The sequence below is a fragment of the Cherax quadricarinatus genome, chromosome 7 (genome assembly GCF_038502225.1).
Source record: "Cherax quadricarinatus isolate ZL_2023a chromosome 7, ASM3850222v1, whole genome shotgun sequence".
Lineage (NCBI taxonomy): Eukaryota > Metazoa > Arthropoda > Malacostraca > Decapoda > Parastacidae > Cherax > Cherax quadricarinatus.
In genome coordinates this window covers 55,461,140-55,479,935 of record NC_091298.1, presented here as the reverse complement: position 1 = coordinate 55,479,935, position 18,796 = coordinate 55,461,140, and the positions used below count along the sequence as shown (strand labels likewise).

At 37.0% G+C, this 18,796-nt stretch overlaps 1 protein-coding gene across 3 annotated transcripts in view; it reads left to right on the top strand.

Annotated features, from left to right (window-relative positions):
- Positions 1-15,017, top strand: part of Atg18a (Autophagy-related 18a) — an 82,862-nt gene extending 67,845 nt beyond the window's left edge. Inside the window, exons 11-12 of one of the 3 annotated variants that reach the window (XM_070082503.1) lie at positions 3,954-4,016; positions 13,512-15,017. In XM_070082503.1, the coding sequence (XP_069938604.1) occupies positions 3,954-4,016; positions 13,512-13,606 (158 nt within the window). In that variant the 3' untranslated portion in view covers positions 13,607-15,017. Of the gene's footprint in view, positions 1-3,953; positions 4,056-13,511 lie in introns of all 3 variants that reach the window. The other 2 variants (XM_070082502.1, XM_070082504.1) reach the window with 2 other exon arrangements.
- The last annotated feature ends 3,779 nt before the right edge of the window (positions 15,018-18,796 follow it).

Below are 18,796 nucleotides of genomic sequence, written 5' to 3'. Positions count from 1 at the left end.
GAGTAGCAATAATGTTGAAGGATAAGCTATGGCAGGAAAAGAGGGACTATAAATGTATTAATTCAAGGATTATGTGGAGTAAAATAAAGGTTGGATGTGAAAAGTGGGTTATAGTAAGCGTATATGCACCTGGAGAAGAGAGAAGTGTAGAGGAGAGAGAGAGATTTTGGGAAATGTTGAGTGAATGCGTGGGGAGTTTTGAACCAAGTGTGAGAGTAATGGTGGTTGGGGATTTCAATGCTAAAGTGGGTAAAAATGTTATGGAGGGAGTAGTAGGTAAATTTGGGGTGCCAGGGGTAAATGAAAATGGGGAGTCTTTAATTGAGCTATGTGTAGAAAGAGGTTTGGTAATAAGTAATACATATTTTATGAAAAAGAGGATAAATAAATATACAAGGTATGATATAGCACGTAATGAAAGTAGTTTGTTAGATTATGTATTGGTGGATAAAAGGTTGATGGGTAGGCTCCAGGATGTACATGTTTATAGAGGGGCAACTGATATATCGGATCATTATTTAGTTGTAGCTACAGTTAGAGTAAGAGGTAGATGGGAAAAGAGGAAGGTGGCAACAACAAGTAAGAGGGAGGTGAAAGTGTATAAACTAAGGGAGGAGGAAGTTCGGGTGAGATATAAGCAACTATTGGCAGAAAGGTGGGCTAGTGCAAAGATGAGTAGTGGGGGGGTTGAAGAGGGTTGGAATAGTTTTAAAAATGCAGTATTAGAATGTGGGGCAGAAGTTTGTGGTTATAGGAGGGTGGGTGCAGGAGGAAAGAGGAGTGATTGGTGGAATGATGAAGTAAAGGGTGTGATAAAAGAGAAAAAGGTAGCTTATGAGAGGTTTTTACAAAGCAGAAGTGTTATAAGAAGAGCAGAGTATATGGAGAGTAAAAGAAAGGTGAAGAGAGTGGTGAGAGAGTGCAAAAGGAGAGCAGATGATAGAGTGGGAGAGGCACTGTCAAGAAATTTTAATGAAAATAAGAAAAAATTTTGGAGTGAGTTAAACAAGTTAAGAAAGCCTAGGGAACGAATGGATTTGTCAGTTAAAAACAGAGTAGGGGAGTTAGTAGATGGGGAGATGGAGGTATTGGGTAGATGGCGAGAATATTTTGAGGAACTTTTAAATGTTGAGGAAGAAAGGGAGGCGGTAATTTCATGCACTGGCCAGGGAGGTATACCATCTTTTAGGAGTGAAGAAGAGCAGAATGTAAGTGTGGGGGAGGTGCGTGAGGCATTACGTAGAATGAAAGGGGGTAAAGCAGCTGGAACTGATGGGATCATGACAGAAATGTTAAAAGCAGGGGGGGATATAGTGTTGGAGTGGTTGGTACTTTTGTTTAATAAATGTATGAAAGAGGGGAAGGTACCTAGGGATTGGCAGAGAGCATGTATAGTCCCTTTATATAAAGGGAAGGGGGACAAAAGAGATTGTAAAAATTATAGAGGAATAAGTTTACTGAGTATACCAGGAAAAGTGTACGGTAGGGTTATAATTGAAAGAATTAGAGGTAAGACAGAATGTAGGATTGCGGATGAGCAAGGAGGTTTCAGAGTGGGTAGGGGATGTGTAGATCAAGTGTTTACATTGAAGCATATATGTGAACAGTATTTAGATAAAGGTAGGGAAGTTTTTATTGCATTTATGGATTTAGAAAAGGCATATGATAGAGTGGATAGGGGAGCAATGTGGCAGATGTTGCAAGTATATGGAATAGGTGGTAAGTTACTAAATGCTGTAAAGAGTTTTTATGAGGATAGTGAGGCTCAGGTTAGGGTGTGTAGAAGAGAGGGAGACTACTTCCCGGTAAAAGTAGGTCTTAGACAGGGATGTGTAATGTCACCATGGTTGTTTAATATATTTATAGATGGGGTTGTAAAAGAAGTAAATGCTAGGGTGTTCGGGAGAGGGGTGGGATTAAATTATGGGGAATCAAATACAAAATGGGAATTGACACAGTTACTTTTTGCTGATGATACTGTGCTTATGGGAGATTCTAAAGAAAAATTGCAAAGGTTAGTGGATGAGTTTGGGAGTGTGTGTAAAGGTAGAAAGTTGAAAGTGAACATAGAAAAGAGTAAGGTGATGAGGGTATCAAATGATTTAGATAAAGAAAAATTGGATATCAAATTGGGGAGGAGGAGTATGGAAGAAGTGAATGTTTTCAGATACTTGGGAGTTGACGTGTCGGCGGATGGATTTATGAAGGATGAGGTTAATCATAGAATTGATGAGGGAAAAAAGGTGAGTGGTGCATTGAGGTATATGTGGAGACAAAAAACGTTATCTATGGAGGCAAAGAAGGGAATGTATGAAAGTATAGTAGTACCAACACTCTTATATGGGTGTGAAGCTTGGGTTGTAAATGCAGCAGCGAGGAGGCGGTTGGAGGCAGTGGAGATGTCCTGTCTAAGGGCAATGTGTGGTGTAAATATTATGCAGAAAATTCGGAGTGTGGAAATTAGGAGAAGGTGTGGAGTTAATAAAAGTATTAGTCAGAGGGCTGAAGAGGGGTTGTTGAGGTGGTTTGGTCATTTAGAGAGAATGGATCAAAGTAGAATGACATGGAGAGCATATAAATCTGTAGGGGAAGGAAGGTGGGATAGGGGTCGTCCTCAAAAAGGTTGGAGGGAGGGGGTAAAGGAGGTTTTGTGGGCGAGGGGCTTGGACTTCCAGCAAGCGTGCATGAGCGTGTTAGATAGGAGTGAATGGAGACGAATGGTATTTGGGACCTGACTATCTGTTGGAGTGTGAGCAGGGTAATATTTAGTGAAGGGATTCAGGGAAACCTGTTATTTTTATAAACCCGGATCGAGTCCTGGAAACGGGAAGTACAATGCCTGCACTTTAAAGGAGGGGTTTGGGATATTGGCAGTTTGGAGGGATATGTTGTGTATCTTTATACGTATATGCTTCTAAACTGTTGTATTCTGAGCACCTCTGCAAAAACAGTGATTATGTGTGAGTGAGGTGAAAGTGTTGAATGATGATGAAAGTATTTTCTTTTTGGGGATTTTCTTTCTTTTTGGGTCACCCTGCCTCGGTGGGAGACGGCCGACTTGTTGAAAAAAAAAAACTGCTCGGTGAACCCATAATTTGAAAATAAAAGAAGGAAAACTAAATGCTTTGATCCCATACAGGTGTCCTTGAGTGTAGGGATCAAGATCTCAATATTCACAGGTTTATGTCTTTATTTCAAAATGTGGGTTTTCTGAGTTAAATGAAAATGTTAAAAAGAACAGCAGTTGTTTAGAACTTGTATCCTAAAATTTAAACTTAATGATTAAGACACATGCAACAGTTGGGTATCTTTGGTGTTGAAATGTTTTGTCTACACAGGCTTCTTCAGTTGAATACAGAGGTAGCAGCAGAAGTAGTGGAGATGTAAAAACAATGCTCCACATTATGGACCTGAAGTCTTCTTCTGGCTGAGGGACTGATCACATCAAAGCTACATCTTAAAGGGTGATGAACTGATTACATCATCTTAATATCTCCATTGCTTCTACCTCCTCCTCTGTATTTGACTGAAGCTTGTGTAGGTGAAATGGTTCAACAGAGAAGATACCCAACTGTTGCCCACGTCATATTCGTCAACGTGTCATTACTTTATACCATTTTCAGCAGCTAAAATTGAGTTTTTGGTCTTCCATTTGTATCAGCCAATTAAAATGTAAATAGCAACACAATTCCTTATTATTATTATTATTAATAATATTTATTAGGACCTGCCTTGGTAAAGTTAAATGGTTTATTAGAAATAGAATCTTGGCTTAACATAGATGCAGTACTAAATGTGTGATTGGCATAAATATAATGTAGAACTTCAGCTTCTTTAAAGTATTGCAAGTCAATCAATATAGGTATGGGTTTGTGTTGAGTCCTTTTAGGAAATGTCAGGAATGCTATTCAGGATGCTTATCCCTCCCACTGACCCCCAATGGTCCCTGGCAGTGAACACGACGGGAGGCAGCTATGCGGGAGTGGTGAGGGGGCCTTCTGCTGGAGTCATGACAGGTAGTACAACAGCCAACACACTTCCTTCAAGCACCCAGGGTAAATGATCAAATGTCAGCAGGTCGCTTTTGATTTGAAGGCATTTGGGAGAATTCTCTTGGGCTTCTGCTTGCCTTTTTATGCATTTATGTACCTATTTTTACATACAGTATTTCACTTTAAAGGGCATGTATGGCTATTCATCTCAATTAGCTTATTTGACCTGGCTCATATGTATCATTTACTCATCCCATTATAGATCTGTTGTCATAGAGCTCCTGATTTAAGAATTCCAGCACATTATTTTTACACAGGTTTTAGTGCTGCTCATATTCAGTCAGGCAATGTGTTTAGCATGCATGACATGAAGAACAAATGAATATTAAGTCTGTGTTAAGATACATTTTTTATTAGTTTAAAAATATTTAGCTCTTTTTCCTCTATATCTGTTAACAGCTGCCATAAATTTAAATAATTTCTTTACAATATCTTTAAAAACCAACCATATAAAGATGATTAAATTTAAATATCTATTATAGAGACATTGTAATGGGATTGGCTATGAAGATAGTCATCATATATATATAATGTTTATACTGTGATTTCTACAAGTAGAATATTGCTTCATCCTGAAAAGGCAAAAACTACATTTTACAAAATCTTACTTAATAGTAGAATCATAGATGTCATACCTAAGGTATAGATATATGACAGTCAATTGACTTGTGTTTGTTCCTGGGTAAGTAATAGGTTATATTGTACTGTACAGTGCATCATTCTCTTAGCTAATATGATGAACGAAAAATTTACTGTGGATAAAAAATGAGACATAAACCATAGAAGAGAAGGAGGGGAGAAAGGTGGGTGGTGCTTTGAGGCATCTGTGCAGATAGAGCTTTATCCATGAAGGCAGAAGAAAAAAGGGAAATGTAGCATAATATAGTGGCACCAACACTGTTATATAGATATGAAGCCCAAGTTTTAAACGTTGCAGTGAGGAAGAGGCTGGAGGCAGGGGAGATGTGGGGTGAATATTATGCAGAGAATCCATAGTGTGGAAGATAGGTGTGTGCTTAATAAAAGTCTGATTCAGAGGGCTGAGGAGGGGTTGTTGAGGTGGTTTGTGCACTTAAAAATAGAGCAAAATAGGATGACTAGGAGGGTATATAAATTTGTCGTGGAGGGACAGAGGGTTAGGAGTCATCCCAGTAAGGGTTGGAGAGAAGGGGTATAGGAGGCTTTTTGAGTGCCCATCTTCCACCCTCCATCCATGAGTGTTTTCTTATATCGTTAGTATTTTAGAATCATCCACATTGTTGTGTGTCCTGCCTGTAGCCATGTCTGTTGTGCTTTTAACCTTGTTTGTCAATTTTAGATCATAGTTTATCTGATAAAGTAGAAGTCTTAATACCATGGTTGTAACAATTCACCAATAACCAACAATTCAGAGGGAAAACTTTCAAGAAAGTTGGGTCTGTTGTATACTTCAATAATCAAAACTTGACAATGGGCCAGAGTTGGCACAAACACTCTAAGAAGTTTCCTCTCAAAATGTGTTTTTAGTGGGATTAGCTCCAGTCCTCTGTCTAAAGTATCTGCATTTCCACATCCATGGCCTCCCTCTCTCTCTCTCTCGCTTGAAATAGTTTACATGTTACTCAGTCCTATATTTGTGGTCCATGGTTCCTCTAGAACATTCACATTTTAGTAAAAATTTTAATTTTTTCTTTGCTTATCCTAATAATTATGGCACACACTGATCCACTTAAGCTTCTTTGCCATTTGTATTCTAACTTGTATATTAACACTGTCTTGGGTATTTTTTCACAGATGTGCGGTACACAAAGAGTATAACAATTTGCAGAGTTACATTTCCTCACAAAGACGATAAGAATCACTGTGAACTGTTAAACATTGTACAAAAAGTGTAAAGTGGAGGCATGTTGTGCATGTTTTAAGTGTTGTCCTTTATCTCTAAGACTTCATCTGAATGGGCAGGATACTTTTAGGCTGCATAATGCTCAGTAGATTACATCATGATTGGAAGTCTTTCTTAATGTGGTAAGTGTATATAGAGAGTTGCTATGAGATACTTGCCCTTATATCAACTTTTCATTAACTTTTGCTTTTACCCCAAGAGTTTGCAAAATATGCTAAGAGCAAGAGTTGAGTGTTTGCTCTGTTTGGTGGCAGTTGACGCGAGAATCAGTTTTATGTGGGTGATGAATCTAAAAACAACACAGCACTTTGGTTCTTAGTCTTTGTGGATGTGGTTCATTCATCTGTGTTTGATGCCTCTCAATATGCATTTTTTTATAGGAATTATTCCTGCACATTATTCAGTTCATTTGTTGGTGGATAATTGTGGGATTTAATATGGGTGGCTAACATTATTAAATGGTATAAAATACCGACAGACTTGTTAGGTAAGACACATATGCAACAGTTAGGTATCTTTATTTCGAAACGTTTCGCCTACACAGTAGGCTTCTTCAGTCGAGTACAGAAAAGTTGATAGAAGCAGAAGATACTTGAAGACGATGTAATCAGTCCATCACCCTTAAAGTTTTGAGGTGGTCAGTCCCTCAGTCTGGAGAAGAGCATTGTTCCGTTGTCTGAAACAATATGAAGTTGAAGTGACAGGATGGAGCCTTTATATAGTGCCAGGAGGTGAGACGTAGGTTGCTTTGGGAGGGCAGGTCCCTCTCAAACCCAGCCGTTCTCACTAGTAGAGGTCGAAGTTGATGGTCTGTACCAAGATACCCTTGTGTTGCAGTGTCTGACAGAATGAACATTGAAATGGTATAAAATACCGACAGGGTATCTTGGTACAGACCATCAACTTCGACCTCTACTAGTGAGAACGGCTGGGTTTGACTGCCCTCCCAAAGCAACCTACGTCTCACCTCCTGGCACTATATAAAGGCTCCATCCTGTCACTTCAACTTCATATTGTTTCAGACAACGGAACAATGCTCTTCTCCAGACTGAGGGACTGACCACCTCAAAACTTTAAGGGTGATGGACTGATTACATCGTCTTCAAGTATCTTCTGCTTCTATCAACTTTTCTATACTCAACTGAAGAAGCCTACTGTGTAGGCGAAACGTTTCGAAATAAAGATACCTAACTGTTGCATATGTGTCTTACCTAACAATCTGTCGGTATTTTATACCATTTCAATGTTCATTCTGTCAGACACTGCAACACAAGGGTATCTTGGTACAGACCATCAACTTGGAACCCCTACTTGCGAGCGTGTTCACATGTGAGTTTTTCCAAATACGAGCAGTCGATGGGTCGATTTTTTGCTTCCATACGCGAGCAAAATTTCCATAAGCGAGCAGACCTCAAGGCAGGTTCCTTGACACTGGTGAGGGGCTCTTGCTCTTGATCTCGGGAATTGTATCTCATTTGTTTGTTGGACTATCTTATTGAAACTTGGGCAATGTATGATGGAAAGATGCTTCTTAACGTACACCAAAAATGAAAGAAATCTAAGCATAAATAATGGAGTTCACTTCTCAGCAATTAGCCACCCCTTAGCGGTATTTTCGCATGGTTTTTACCGTTGTATTTTCGTTATTTTGGTCTCATTTGATAGAATGGAAGATATATTACAGAAATCGATATGATTTTGATTGCTTTCACGAAGAAAAGTACCTTGAAATTGAGCTCAACATAGGAGAAATGTTCTATTGCTTGGCTACATTCAAGAGTAAACAAATAACATAATATCCATTCCAATATGCAGTAGTGAATGGGTTGACATTATTTATACAATTATTGCAATAAGGAATAACAGTAAATCTTATATTTTTTGTGTGAATAAAAATTACAAATTATTTATTTAATATAATAATAATAATAATAATAATACTAATAATAATATAATAATATGTATAATAATAGTATAATATAATACATATAATAATAGTATAATATAATACAAAAATAATAGTGCATATAATAATAATACATATATAATAATGATGTACTACATAATAATAATTATAATAATAGACGTCTTCAAAAGGCCGTCACTAGATGGCAGTGTTTACCACAACAAAGAGGAGCGGTTGTGGCCGCCTCCACCTGTTACATAATGACATATTTTATTCATTCTAGAGTATGTATTGTGTTTCTATGTTATTTATTTGTTTATTCATTCTAGAGTATATATCAAATGTTTTTGTCCTGTTTATATATGTATTTTATTCATTCTAGTATATATCATGTCATATTAGATGAACTGTGATAGATAAATAAGCCGTATAGATGATATTAGCGAAATTATTCATGAAGTATTTTGCCCGGTCTCCAGACAAACTCTCGTCCACCGCCGACACCGCCCATACCACTACATGAATGACATATTTTATTCATTTTAGAGTATATATCAGGTTTCTATGTTATTTATATTGTTTATTATGTCATATTAGATGAAGTGAGATAGATAAATAAGCCATAGAGTTGATATTAGCGAAATTATTGAAGTACAGAATTCCACTGGAACGGATTAATTGCATTTCAATTAATTTAAATGAGGAAAATTGACTCTGCAAACGAGCAAATCCAGTTGCGAGCAAGGTCATGGAACGGATTAAACTCGCAAGTAGAGGTTCCACTGTATTAATTTTTTTTAATACTTTTGGCTGTCTGGAGCGGATTAATTGGATTTCCATTATTTCATATGGGGAAAATTAATTCGAATAACGATAAATTCTCCTAAAGATAAGCTCTCTGGAATGGATTAATATCGTTGGCCGAGGGTCTACTGTACTGTACTTGAAAAACCCCCAGGTGGTGAATCAGTATTAATAAAAGTTTTGCCAAAGGTCTTTCTTTTTACCATAAGCTGTCGGTCACATAGAACTACGTCAGTGGGATCATTGGCAGTGCCATAGATCTGCACATGTATCATAGCCTTCAAGTTTGGGTCTACGCAGTGGGTGTGTACATAATTAAAAAAATCTTGCCCTACAGTACAAGATGGGAACAGTTAACCTCTGACCCTGTGTTCAAGCTACAATAGTAATTTTGATGTTACACAAAAAACCCGCACATAAAAGAGAGAAGCTTACGACGACGTCGTATTTTCTAGCATAGTTTTCATGGTTTTATTGGCTGGCTATTAACCCCTTCAGGGTCCAAGGCCCAAATCTGAAGTGGTGCCCCAGTGTCCAAGAATTTTTGCAAAAAAAAAAAAAATTTGTTATTTTTTCTTATGAAATGGTAGAGAATCTTTTTGTGAAGGTAATAAAACAAAAAGTACGAAATTTGATGGAAAATTGACGAAATTATGCTCTCGCGAATTTTGATGTGTCAGCGATATTTACGAATCGGCGATTTTGCCGACTTTGACTCCCATTTTAGGCCAATTACATTATTCCAGTCAACCAAATTCTTAGCTATTTCACTAGTATTACTTCTATTCTATCGATTGAGCACAAGAAATCGCCAAGTCAACTGTTTCAACTACAAATTAAAGTGATCGGAAATTGTTAATTTGGCCAATTTAACACAAAGTTCAAAATATTCCAATTTCAAAATAGGGTCCAGAATAAACAATGTAGGTATTCCTGGAACTAAACTAACATTTCCTCTGTTCATTAGTTACGTTTTGAGGCTTTACAAATAAATTCCATTTTGATTTTTTATTCACATAATGAATTTTTATTCACACCAAAAAATAGAAGATTTACTGTTATGCAATACTGTAATAATTGTATAAATATCATCACCATATTTGTGAATGCATATTAGACCCACCAGCTGGCGTGTATTAGACGTGTGAGGTCGTTTGTTTACTCTTGAATATCGGCAAAAATTTAACATTTCTGCTACTTTGAGCTCAGTTTCAAGCCATTTCCAGTGCTAAAACCAATCAAAATCATCTCTATTTCTGTAATATGTCTTCCATTCTATCAAATGAGACCAAGAAATCGCAAATACAACTATAAAAAACATACGAAAAAACACTGCAAAGTCGCTGTTTTAATCGAAAAATCATGATTTCAGTTTTTTTCTCTCATTATACACAGTGTGCTGCAGGATCTGTTTTATGTGGTGCACACATACCACATAGATGTATTCTCTCATATCTAGGCCCAAATGTACCACTCACAGTTTATCAGAGTGAGCTGAGCTCATGACGTAGATCTACGGTTTGGACCCTGAACGTAAAGCCGTAGATCTACGGGACGGACCCTGAAAGGGTTAAACTGTCCATAACTAGGTCAGAAATTGGCAATTTGGCCAATTTCACGCAAATTAAAAAATATGCCAATTTCAAAATAAGGTCCAGAATGAATAATGCAGACATTCCTGGCTCTAAAATAACATTTTCTTTGTTCATCAGTCACGTGTCCAGGGCCCTCTGATATTACTCTTGCTTTCTATTTTGAATTTTTATTCAAACAAAAAATAGAAGATTTACTGTTATGCAGACTACTGCAATATTGTAATAATTGTATAAACAATGTCAACCCATTCATGACTGTATATTAGAATGGCTAGTTGGACATTTATTGGACAATGACATCATTTGTTTACACTTGAACATCAGCAAATATCAAACATTTCCCCTACTTTGAGCTCCATTTCAAGGTCATTTTCATAGTAAAACTAATCAAAATCACCTCTAGTATTTCTATAATATGTTTTCCATTCTATCAAATGGGACTACAAAAACGAGAATATAACCATGAAAACTATATGCAAATGCACGTCAAAGTTGGCGTTTTAATCCAAAAACACGGTCGGAGTTTTTTTTTTCTCATGCACTGTGTGCTGCAGGATTCTTTTTATACAGTGCACACTGACCATACAGACCCATTCTCTCACATGTGGGCCTATCAGCTTTCTCCTGCTTGATTTGAAGCCGCTAGAATTTTTGAGTATGTACGTATACGTCAAATACATAGGCTCATAAGACGTGTATGTACGACCGGAACAGTCAAAGGGTTAACACGTAATGAGCATGTATATAAGATTCCTTTATTTGAATGTAGAACATAATTAAGTTTAAACCATTGTGTAGGCAAGCTTTAAGTTAGTAATGTTGGAGTTACGTTCCTCAGAATTAGTAATCAACATATGAAAAAATAGGACTATTTTCCAAATAACGTTGATGCCCTCCACCCCCCTAATTTTTTTTATACTACTGTACTGAGTAAAAATTACTTATACTTACAGCACATTCTATATGCCATCACTTAAATTATAGCAGTTGATCAAGGCTATAATCATTGTCAGCAATAATTTTCTGCAATATACAAATTAAGTAACTTTTCCATCTTAGCTGCACAGACCTTTTTATTCTACTGAGCAGGTCACAGTCTGTTCTACTTCCTGTATGACCTAATGTTTTCTAATTGTTTATGATTGTAAGAATGGTAATTAATTTGTGCCAAGCTTGAGCAGTTTCCACCTTTAAGCATATCTGACACTTAAACGATCAACTTCATATTTGATTTCACTGTACATATTGCCTATTCAGTACAGCCAAGGTAAGTATGTGTATATGAAGACATCCCACATCCTGTGTAGGATATCTCCATAGATACACCTATTTGGGCTGTTCTCCATTCCATTCCACTATTGCAGTCTGTTGACAATGCATTTATTGTAACACACAAAACCTAGAGGAATCATTCAGCTCAATTACCCTGGGGTTGTTTTGCATCTACTGTCATCTGTTACAATTTAATACATCCCTTAAAAATTGTCTGTCGAGTGTTTGGAACTCAGAACCTATTTTCTCCCTAGAAACACTTTTTATAATCAGAGATGCACTCCCAAGCCAAAATATTCTGTATCTAATTAAATTTATTTTTAACTAAGAATATTTATCTAGTATTTAACATTCACTATTGTTACTCTTCACTAACAAATGATATGAAACATTGTTTAATGCTGATTCAACAGAACAGGGCTACAATGCAGTACAGGACGTGTGTAGGGGTGGGCAGCAGCTGCATGACTTGTTTTTTAAAGGATAGTAGTAATGAACCAAGATGGCTATCATTGCTTGTCCACACATTTTACAGTATAATTATGCAGTAATTCATGAGTGGCAGCATACTCCTCCACCTCTTCTGCATGCTGGTGACTTGTGAGGAAGATCAAATATGAAAGATGTAATTAAAACTTAAATTGCATAAAGTATTAAAAAGTAGTAAATTATAAGATGAAAAATCTATATCAGAATGACAAAATGCATGCCATAGTGCTCTAGTATAGCCATTAGATCATAAACTTAGTTATAATACTGTACTAGATCATTTAGAACAAAGGTCTTGGTGAAGAACAAAAAGGCATAGTACCATGAATAGAACAATGCATTAATAACCCTCACATACAGAGAAAAAGCTTATGACAATATTGACCCTTATGGGTTTAGCATTTGGTTATGATTATAATAATAATGACAATGTTTCGATCCGACTTGGGCCATTTACATGTCACACTGGTTGTAGAGACAGAAGTGGTGTCATCAGCAAAGCGTGTTCTGAGTTTTTTTTTTTTTTAACAAGTCTGCCGTCTCCCACCGAGGCAGGGTGGAATTGAATAAGAAAGGGCCTGGAATTCTGCCTTGGGGATACCAATGTTCATTGGTTGAGTAGATAGTGTTATTTACAACAGTGTTGGTATCCAATGTTGAGGTCAGGAAGGTTAATGTAGTATAGTGACCTTCGAGCTCATATTGCTTTAGTTTGTCAAGATGGTAGTTGTGATAAACAGCATTGAGGCCTTTGTGGGGAAAAATCCAAGGGAATATTAATTCTTAACAAGTGCTGTGTAGGTCATTTCTAACGTCTTTATTAACAGCTGATTTGCCAGGTTTTGCAACAATGTAATTTCTTGAGGATAGTTTAAAAAAATTTATTGGTAGTACAGTATTAGTTAATTACTCTTGTTAGATGGATCTCCACTCTCGTGGGCTGACTTCTTTGATAATGTCCAGGAGGGTTGAAAATGGCAGGTACTGTCTTTGTTTTTGCTGTATTATACTGGCAGGCACTAATATGTACAGCATTCACCTTCGTGGTACGTGGTGGCTGTATCATCTTGATACTGTATTTACTTCATATTTTATTACTCCTCTATGGAGCTTATTTCAGAGGATGTTATTGCTCAGTACAAGAAATTACCAGTAAAATAGCAAGACATTCTGGTCTCTGGATTCTCGTAGCTGTATTAGCATATTTACCTGAGAAATCTTTGTTTATTTACCCTGCAGCATCGGTAGGAGAGCAGTATTTGTTTATTCTTATTGTTTTATTTGATCATGCTATTTGAGGAAATAAATTTTTTTTGTAGTATAGTAAACTTATTTATATCAGCTGATGAAACTGGTATACATATAATGTTGCAGACTATATTTTTTTGTTTATTTCTCCAGAGACTAGGTTACCAGGGAACACTGCATTGTAGATATTTTAAATTTTATGTAAGTACAGGGATATATGAAACCTGATCGATATGTAACATTTTTTTTTTTTATCTTGGTAGAGGCAGACAAGATAAGTGAAATGGCTGCAGCCTGTGAGTCTCCTCCGAAGAGTGTCCTTAAGTTTGACGATGACTCAGAGTTTCCCCCAGTGTAAAGAGTGCAGCTGAACCTGTGGGATGTGCCCTCGATCCCAGATCATTTCCTCATATCATATTATATATTTTTGGGCTGGGAAGGTACTGTGTTTTGAGGATGCTGTAGCAAAATGTTCTCTAGAATATATCATCCCAGATCATTTGTGATAACTGCTGAATGTTGAATGTTTCAGAAGTGCTTTTAGCCCTTTATAATAAGTTATGCATTAGCTTCTCACTAGAGGGTTTCATTCATGCAAGGAAAAGAAAGCTGGAAAAAAGGTTGATAAAGCATTGCATTTATAACATGAATTTTTTGGCTAAACGTGTTCTGCACATCTTCATTTGGAATTCAGAAATGTTTTCAGTAATCTGACTGAAGTAATATTTAATTTGGAACAGAAGTTTATATATTTTCAAGGTAAAGATTAGGCAGATTTAAAAGTTTATAGTACTTTGCTCAGGTTATGATTAATATTATTAGTAGTAATAGTAGTAACATTATGATTAGTAAATCTTGTGTTAGCCATCATCAAATTCACATTGTTGTTTAAGCTAGGCATGTGCTAAGTTTGTAGTTTGCCTTCTCACCCCCTTAAATTTCTGTTTTTTTTTTCAGACTCTTTACAAATTATTATTGAGCAAAATTGTAGTGAAGTTTTTGGAAGAACTGTGGGTTTCCCAGTTCATTAAGTACAGTATAGAAGGCAGCATAGAGATGATACATTGGTCTTGGCAGGTTATGAACTGTAACTAGTTGTACACAGTTTATCAATGGCTTTTAACTGAAGACTTTTTAAAAAAGCTCAAAACGATATTACTAAGGAAAGGCAAGTCAAAACTGAGAAGAACATACCAGAATGTATTTAGGAAGATTAAACCATGTGGTACTTCATTTCATTTTTTTTTTTTCCTCTATATTTTGAAGATCTGTCGTTGAGTGTTAATTTGCATTTTTTTTTCTTGGATGCTGATTGTAGTAAAATGTTCATAAATTCCATTTAAATGCTGCAAGTACATTTTTGCAGTTTTTAAATGAGAATATAAGGTAGACTTGTAACCTGATAGTATGAATTAAAAATCTGTGTGCACAAGTATATTTACTCTAGTACTGTTTAATTTTAGTTACTGTATCATTCTCACTGATCCTCACTGCCATGACAGTGCTATTCTTATTCATTAGTAAACAAATATTACACAAGGCTTTGTAATTTTCACTGCAGATCTTATTGAAGGAGTAAAATTTATGATTAATAGTAAGCATGACTAGACAAATTGTACTGTTTCCACTACTTTAGTTATGTTTCTTGCTATGGTAGTGTAATTTGTTGCAATTGCTCACAGAGTAGAATTTCTTAGAATTTGCTGTATTTGTATTGTATCAATTATTTATAGTGTGTGTGTGTCTGTGTATATATATATATATATATATATATATATATATATATATATATATATATATATATATATATATATATATATATATATATATAGTATATCACCTCCGAATGCGACCAATTATGTAAGTGTATTTATGTAAGTGCGTTTGTACGTGTATGTTTGGGGGAATGGAATGGACTAATCTACTTCACAATATTCCTTATGAGAACAAATTCGGTCAGTACTGGCACCTGAACATACTTCTGGAGTGAAAAAATATCGTTAACCGGGGGTCCACTGTATATATATATATATATATATTCAGATATATTCAGATATTTGGGAGTGGACGTGTCAGCGGATGGGTCTATGAAAGATGAGGTGAATCATAGAATTGATGAGGGAAAAAGAGTGAGTGGTGCACTTAGGAGTCTGTGGAGACAGAGAACTTTGTCCTTGGAGGCAAAGAGGGGAATGTATGAGAGTATAGTTTTACCAACGCTCTTATATGGGTGTGAAGCATGGGTGATGAATGTTGCAGCGAGGAGAAGGCTGGAGGCAGTGGAGATGTCATGTCATGTGTGGTGTGAATATAATGCAGAGAATTCGTAGTTTGGAAGTTAGGAGGAGGTGCGGGATTACCAAAACTGTTGTCCAGAGGGCTGAGGAAGGGTTGTTGAGGTGGTTCGGACATGTAGAGAGAATGGAGCGAAACAGAATAACTTCAAGAGTGTATCAGTCTGTAGTGGAAGGAAGGCGGGGTAGGGGTCGGCCTAGGAAGGGTTGGAGGGAGGGGGTAAAGGAGGTTTTGTGTGCGAGGGGCTTGGACTTCCAGCAGGCATGCGTGAGCGTGTTTGATAGGAGTGAATGGAGACAAATGGTTTTTAATACTTGACGTGCTGTTGGAGTGTGAGCAAAGTAACATTTATGAAGGGGTTCAGGGAAACCGGCAGGCCGGACTTGAGTCCTGGAGATGGGAAGTACAGTGCCTGCACTCTGAAGGAGGGGTGTTAATGTTGCAGTTTAAAAACTGTGAGTGTGGGGGAAGTTCGTGAGGCAGTAGGTAAAATGAAAGGGGGTAAGGCAGCCGGGATTGATGGGATAAAGATAGAAATGTTAAAAGCAGGTGGGGATATAGTTTTGGAGTGGTTGGTGCAATTATTTAATAAATGTATGGAAGAGGGTAAGGTACCTAGGGATTGGCAGAGAGCATGCATAGTTCCTTTGTATAAAGGCAAAGGGGATAAAAGAGATTGCAAAAATTATAGGGGGATAAGTCTGTTGAGTGTACCTGGTAAAGTGTATGGTAGAGTTATAATTGAAAGAATTAAGAGTAAGACGGAGAATAGGATAGCAGATGAACAAGGAGGCTTTAGGAAAGGTAGGGGGTGTGTGGACCAGGTGTTTACAGTGAAACATATAAGTGAACAGTATTTAGATAAGGCTAAAGAGGTCTTTGTGGCATTTATGGATTTGGAAAAGGCGTATGACAGGGTGGATAGGGGGGCAATGTGGCAGATGTTGCAAGTGTATGGTGTAGGAGGTAGGTTACTGAAAGCAGTGAAGAGTTTTTACGAGGATAGTGAGGCTCAAGTTAGAGTATGTAGGAAAGAGGGAAATTTTTTCCCAGTAAAAGTAGGCCTTAGACAAGGATGTGTGATGTCACCGTGGTTGTTTAATATATTTATAGATGGGGTTGTAAGAGAAGTAAATGCGAGGGTCTTGGCAAGAGGCGTGGAGTTAAAAGATAAAGAATCACACACAAAGTGGGAGTTGTCACAGCTGCTCTTTGCTGATGACACTGTGCTCTTGGGAGATTCTGAAGAGAAGTTGCAGAGATTGGTGGATGAATTTGGTAGGGTGTGCAAAAGAAGAAAATTAAAGGTGAATACAGGAAAGAGTAAGGTTATGAGGATAACAAAAAGATTAGGTGATGAAAGATTGAATATCAGATTGGAGGGAGAGAGTATGGAGGAGGTGAACGTATTCAGATATTTGGGAGTGGACGTGTCAGCGGATGGGTCTATGAAAGATGAGGTGAATCATAGAATTGATGAGGGAAAAAGAGTGAGTGGTGCACTTAGGAGTCTGTGGAGACAAAGAACTTTGTCCTTGGAGGCAAAGAGGGGAATGTATGAGAGTATAGTTTTACCAACGCTCTTATATGGGTGTGAAGCGTGGGTGATGAATGTTGCAGCGAGGAGAAGGCTGGAGGCAGTGGAGATGTCATGCCTGAGGGCAATGTGTGGTGTGAATATAATGCAGAGAATTCGTAGTTTGGAAGTTAGGAGGAGGTGCGGGATTACCAAAACTGTTGTCCAGAGGGCTGAGGAAGGGTTGTTGAGGTGGTTCGGACATGTAGAGAGAATGGAGCGAAACAGAATGACTTCAAGAGTGTATCAGTCTGTAGTGGAAGGAAGGCGGGGTAGGGGTCGGCCTAGGAAGGGTTGGAGGGAGGGGGTAAAGGAGGTTTTGTGTGCGAGGGGCTTGGACTTCCAGCAGGCATGTGTGAGCGTGTTTGATAGGAGTGAATGGAGACAAATGGTTTTTAATACTTGACGTGCTGTTGGAGTGTGAGCAAAGTAACATTTATGAAGGGATTCAGGGAAACCGGCAGGCCGGACTTGAGTCCTGGAGATGGGAAGTACAGTGCCTGCACTCTGAAGGAGGGGTGTTAATGTTGCAGTTTAAAAACTGTAGTGTAAAGCACCCTTCTGGCAAGACAGTGATGGAGTGAATGATGGTGAAAGTTTTTCTTTTTCGGGCCACCCTGCCTTGGTGGGAATCGGCCGGTGTGATAATAAAAAAAAAAAAAAATATATATATACATACATACGCAGAAAAAGTATCATTTAATTTAAAACAATGATTTATAAACTGAAAATTCCTGACATGTATAATGGAAATCTTGTGGCTTTTGTATGTAGCATTTATTTTTTGTCATGCGCCATCGTATCGCATGGCTGGATGCATAATGTAATAGAAATGTGTCTTACAGTCTGCTAAACTGATATAGGATGAAGTAGCTGGAAAAAATTCTAATTAAATATGCAAATTGTTTACCCAGCGATTTACTAGTAATTAGTGATCAAAAATATATAAATTTGTGTATTTCAAGTACTTTTTAAATTAGATAATATTTTATAAAGGTTAATCTAGATTTTTTGCTGTTATGTACACAGCTGCTGTCTGGATCTGTTGGACTTAACAAGTGCATGTTAGCCATAATTATAAGGTTCAAAATTATTTTATGGATTAAAGCACTTCATACATATTGTGAACATATTTCTTAGGGTTTTTCACAAATAAGTCATTAGTTTTCTTATAGTGTACAGTATTTTTATGGTTATCCTTTTCAATGGAGAAGTCTTGTATCTCTCTTCTACTTTGGGGTTTGAAAAAGGTTAAATTTTTTGGAAAGAAATTTAGATTTTGAATTTATGGCTGAAGTTGTAGGTCTTGGCCCTCATACTTACATGGCAGTTCCACGTATGCCACGGCTTCAATTTTCTTTTAATTTTGTGAATTGTCTTATATATTAACTTTGTAAATCTCGTGTACAGGATATTAGAGTGAAGATAGTTTTCACATAACCTTATATTAATACTTACGTATGCATTTGTTATTGTTTGGACAATACTATTTGATTATATATTGGAAGCAGTGTTACAAAAATATTATAGTACTGTACTATATATCCCCAAAAAATTTAATTTGAGCATGAATGTAGAGCTCTTATGATTGAAATATTGTGCCTGCATTAGTCTTTCTTTGATGTATGTATATTTTTTTAACTGTTAAGTAAATTATCCATATCAAATAAGACTGGC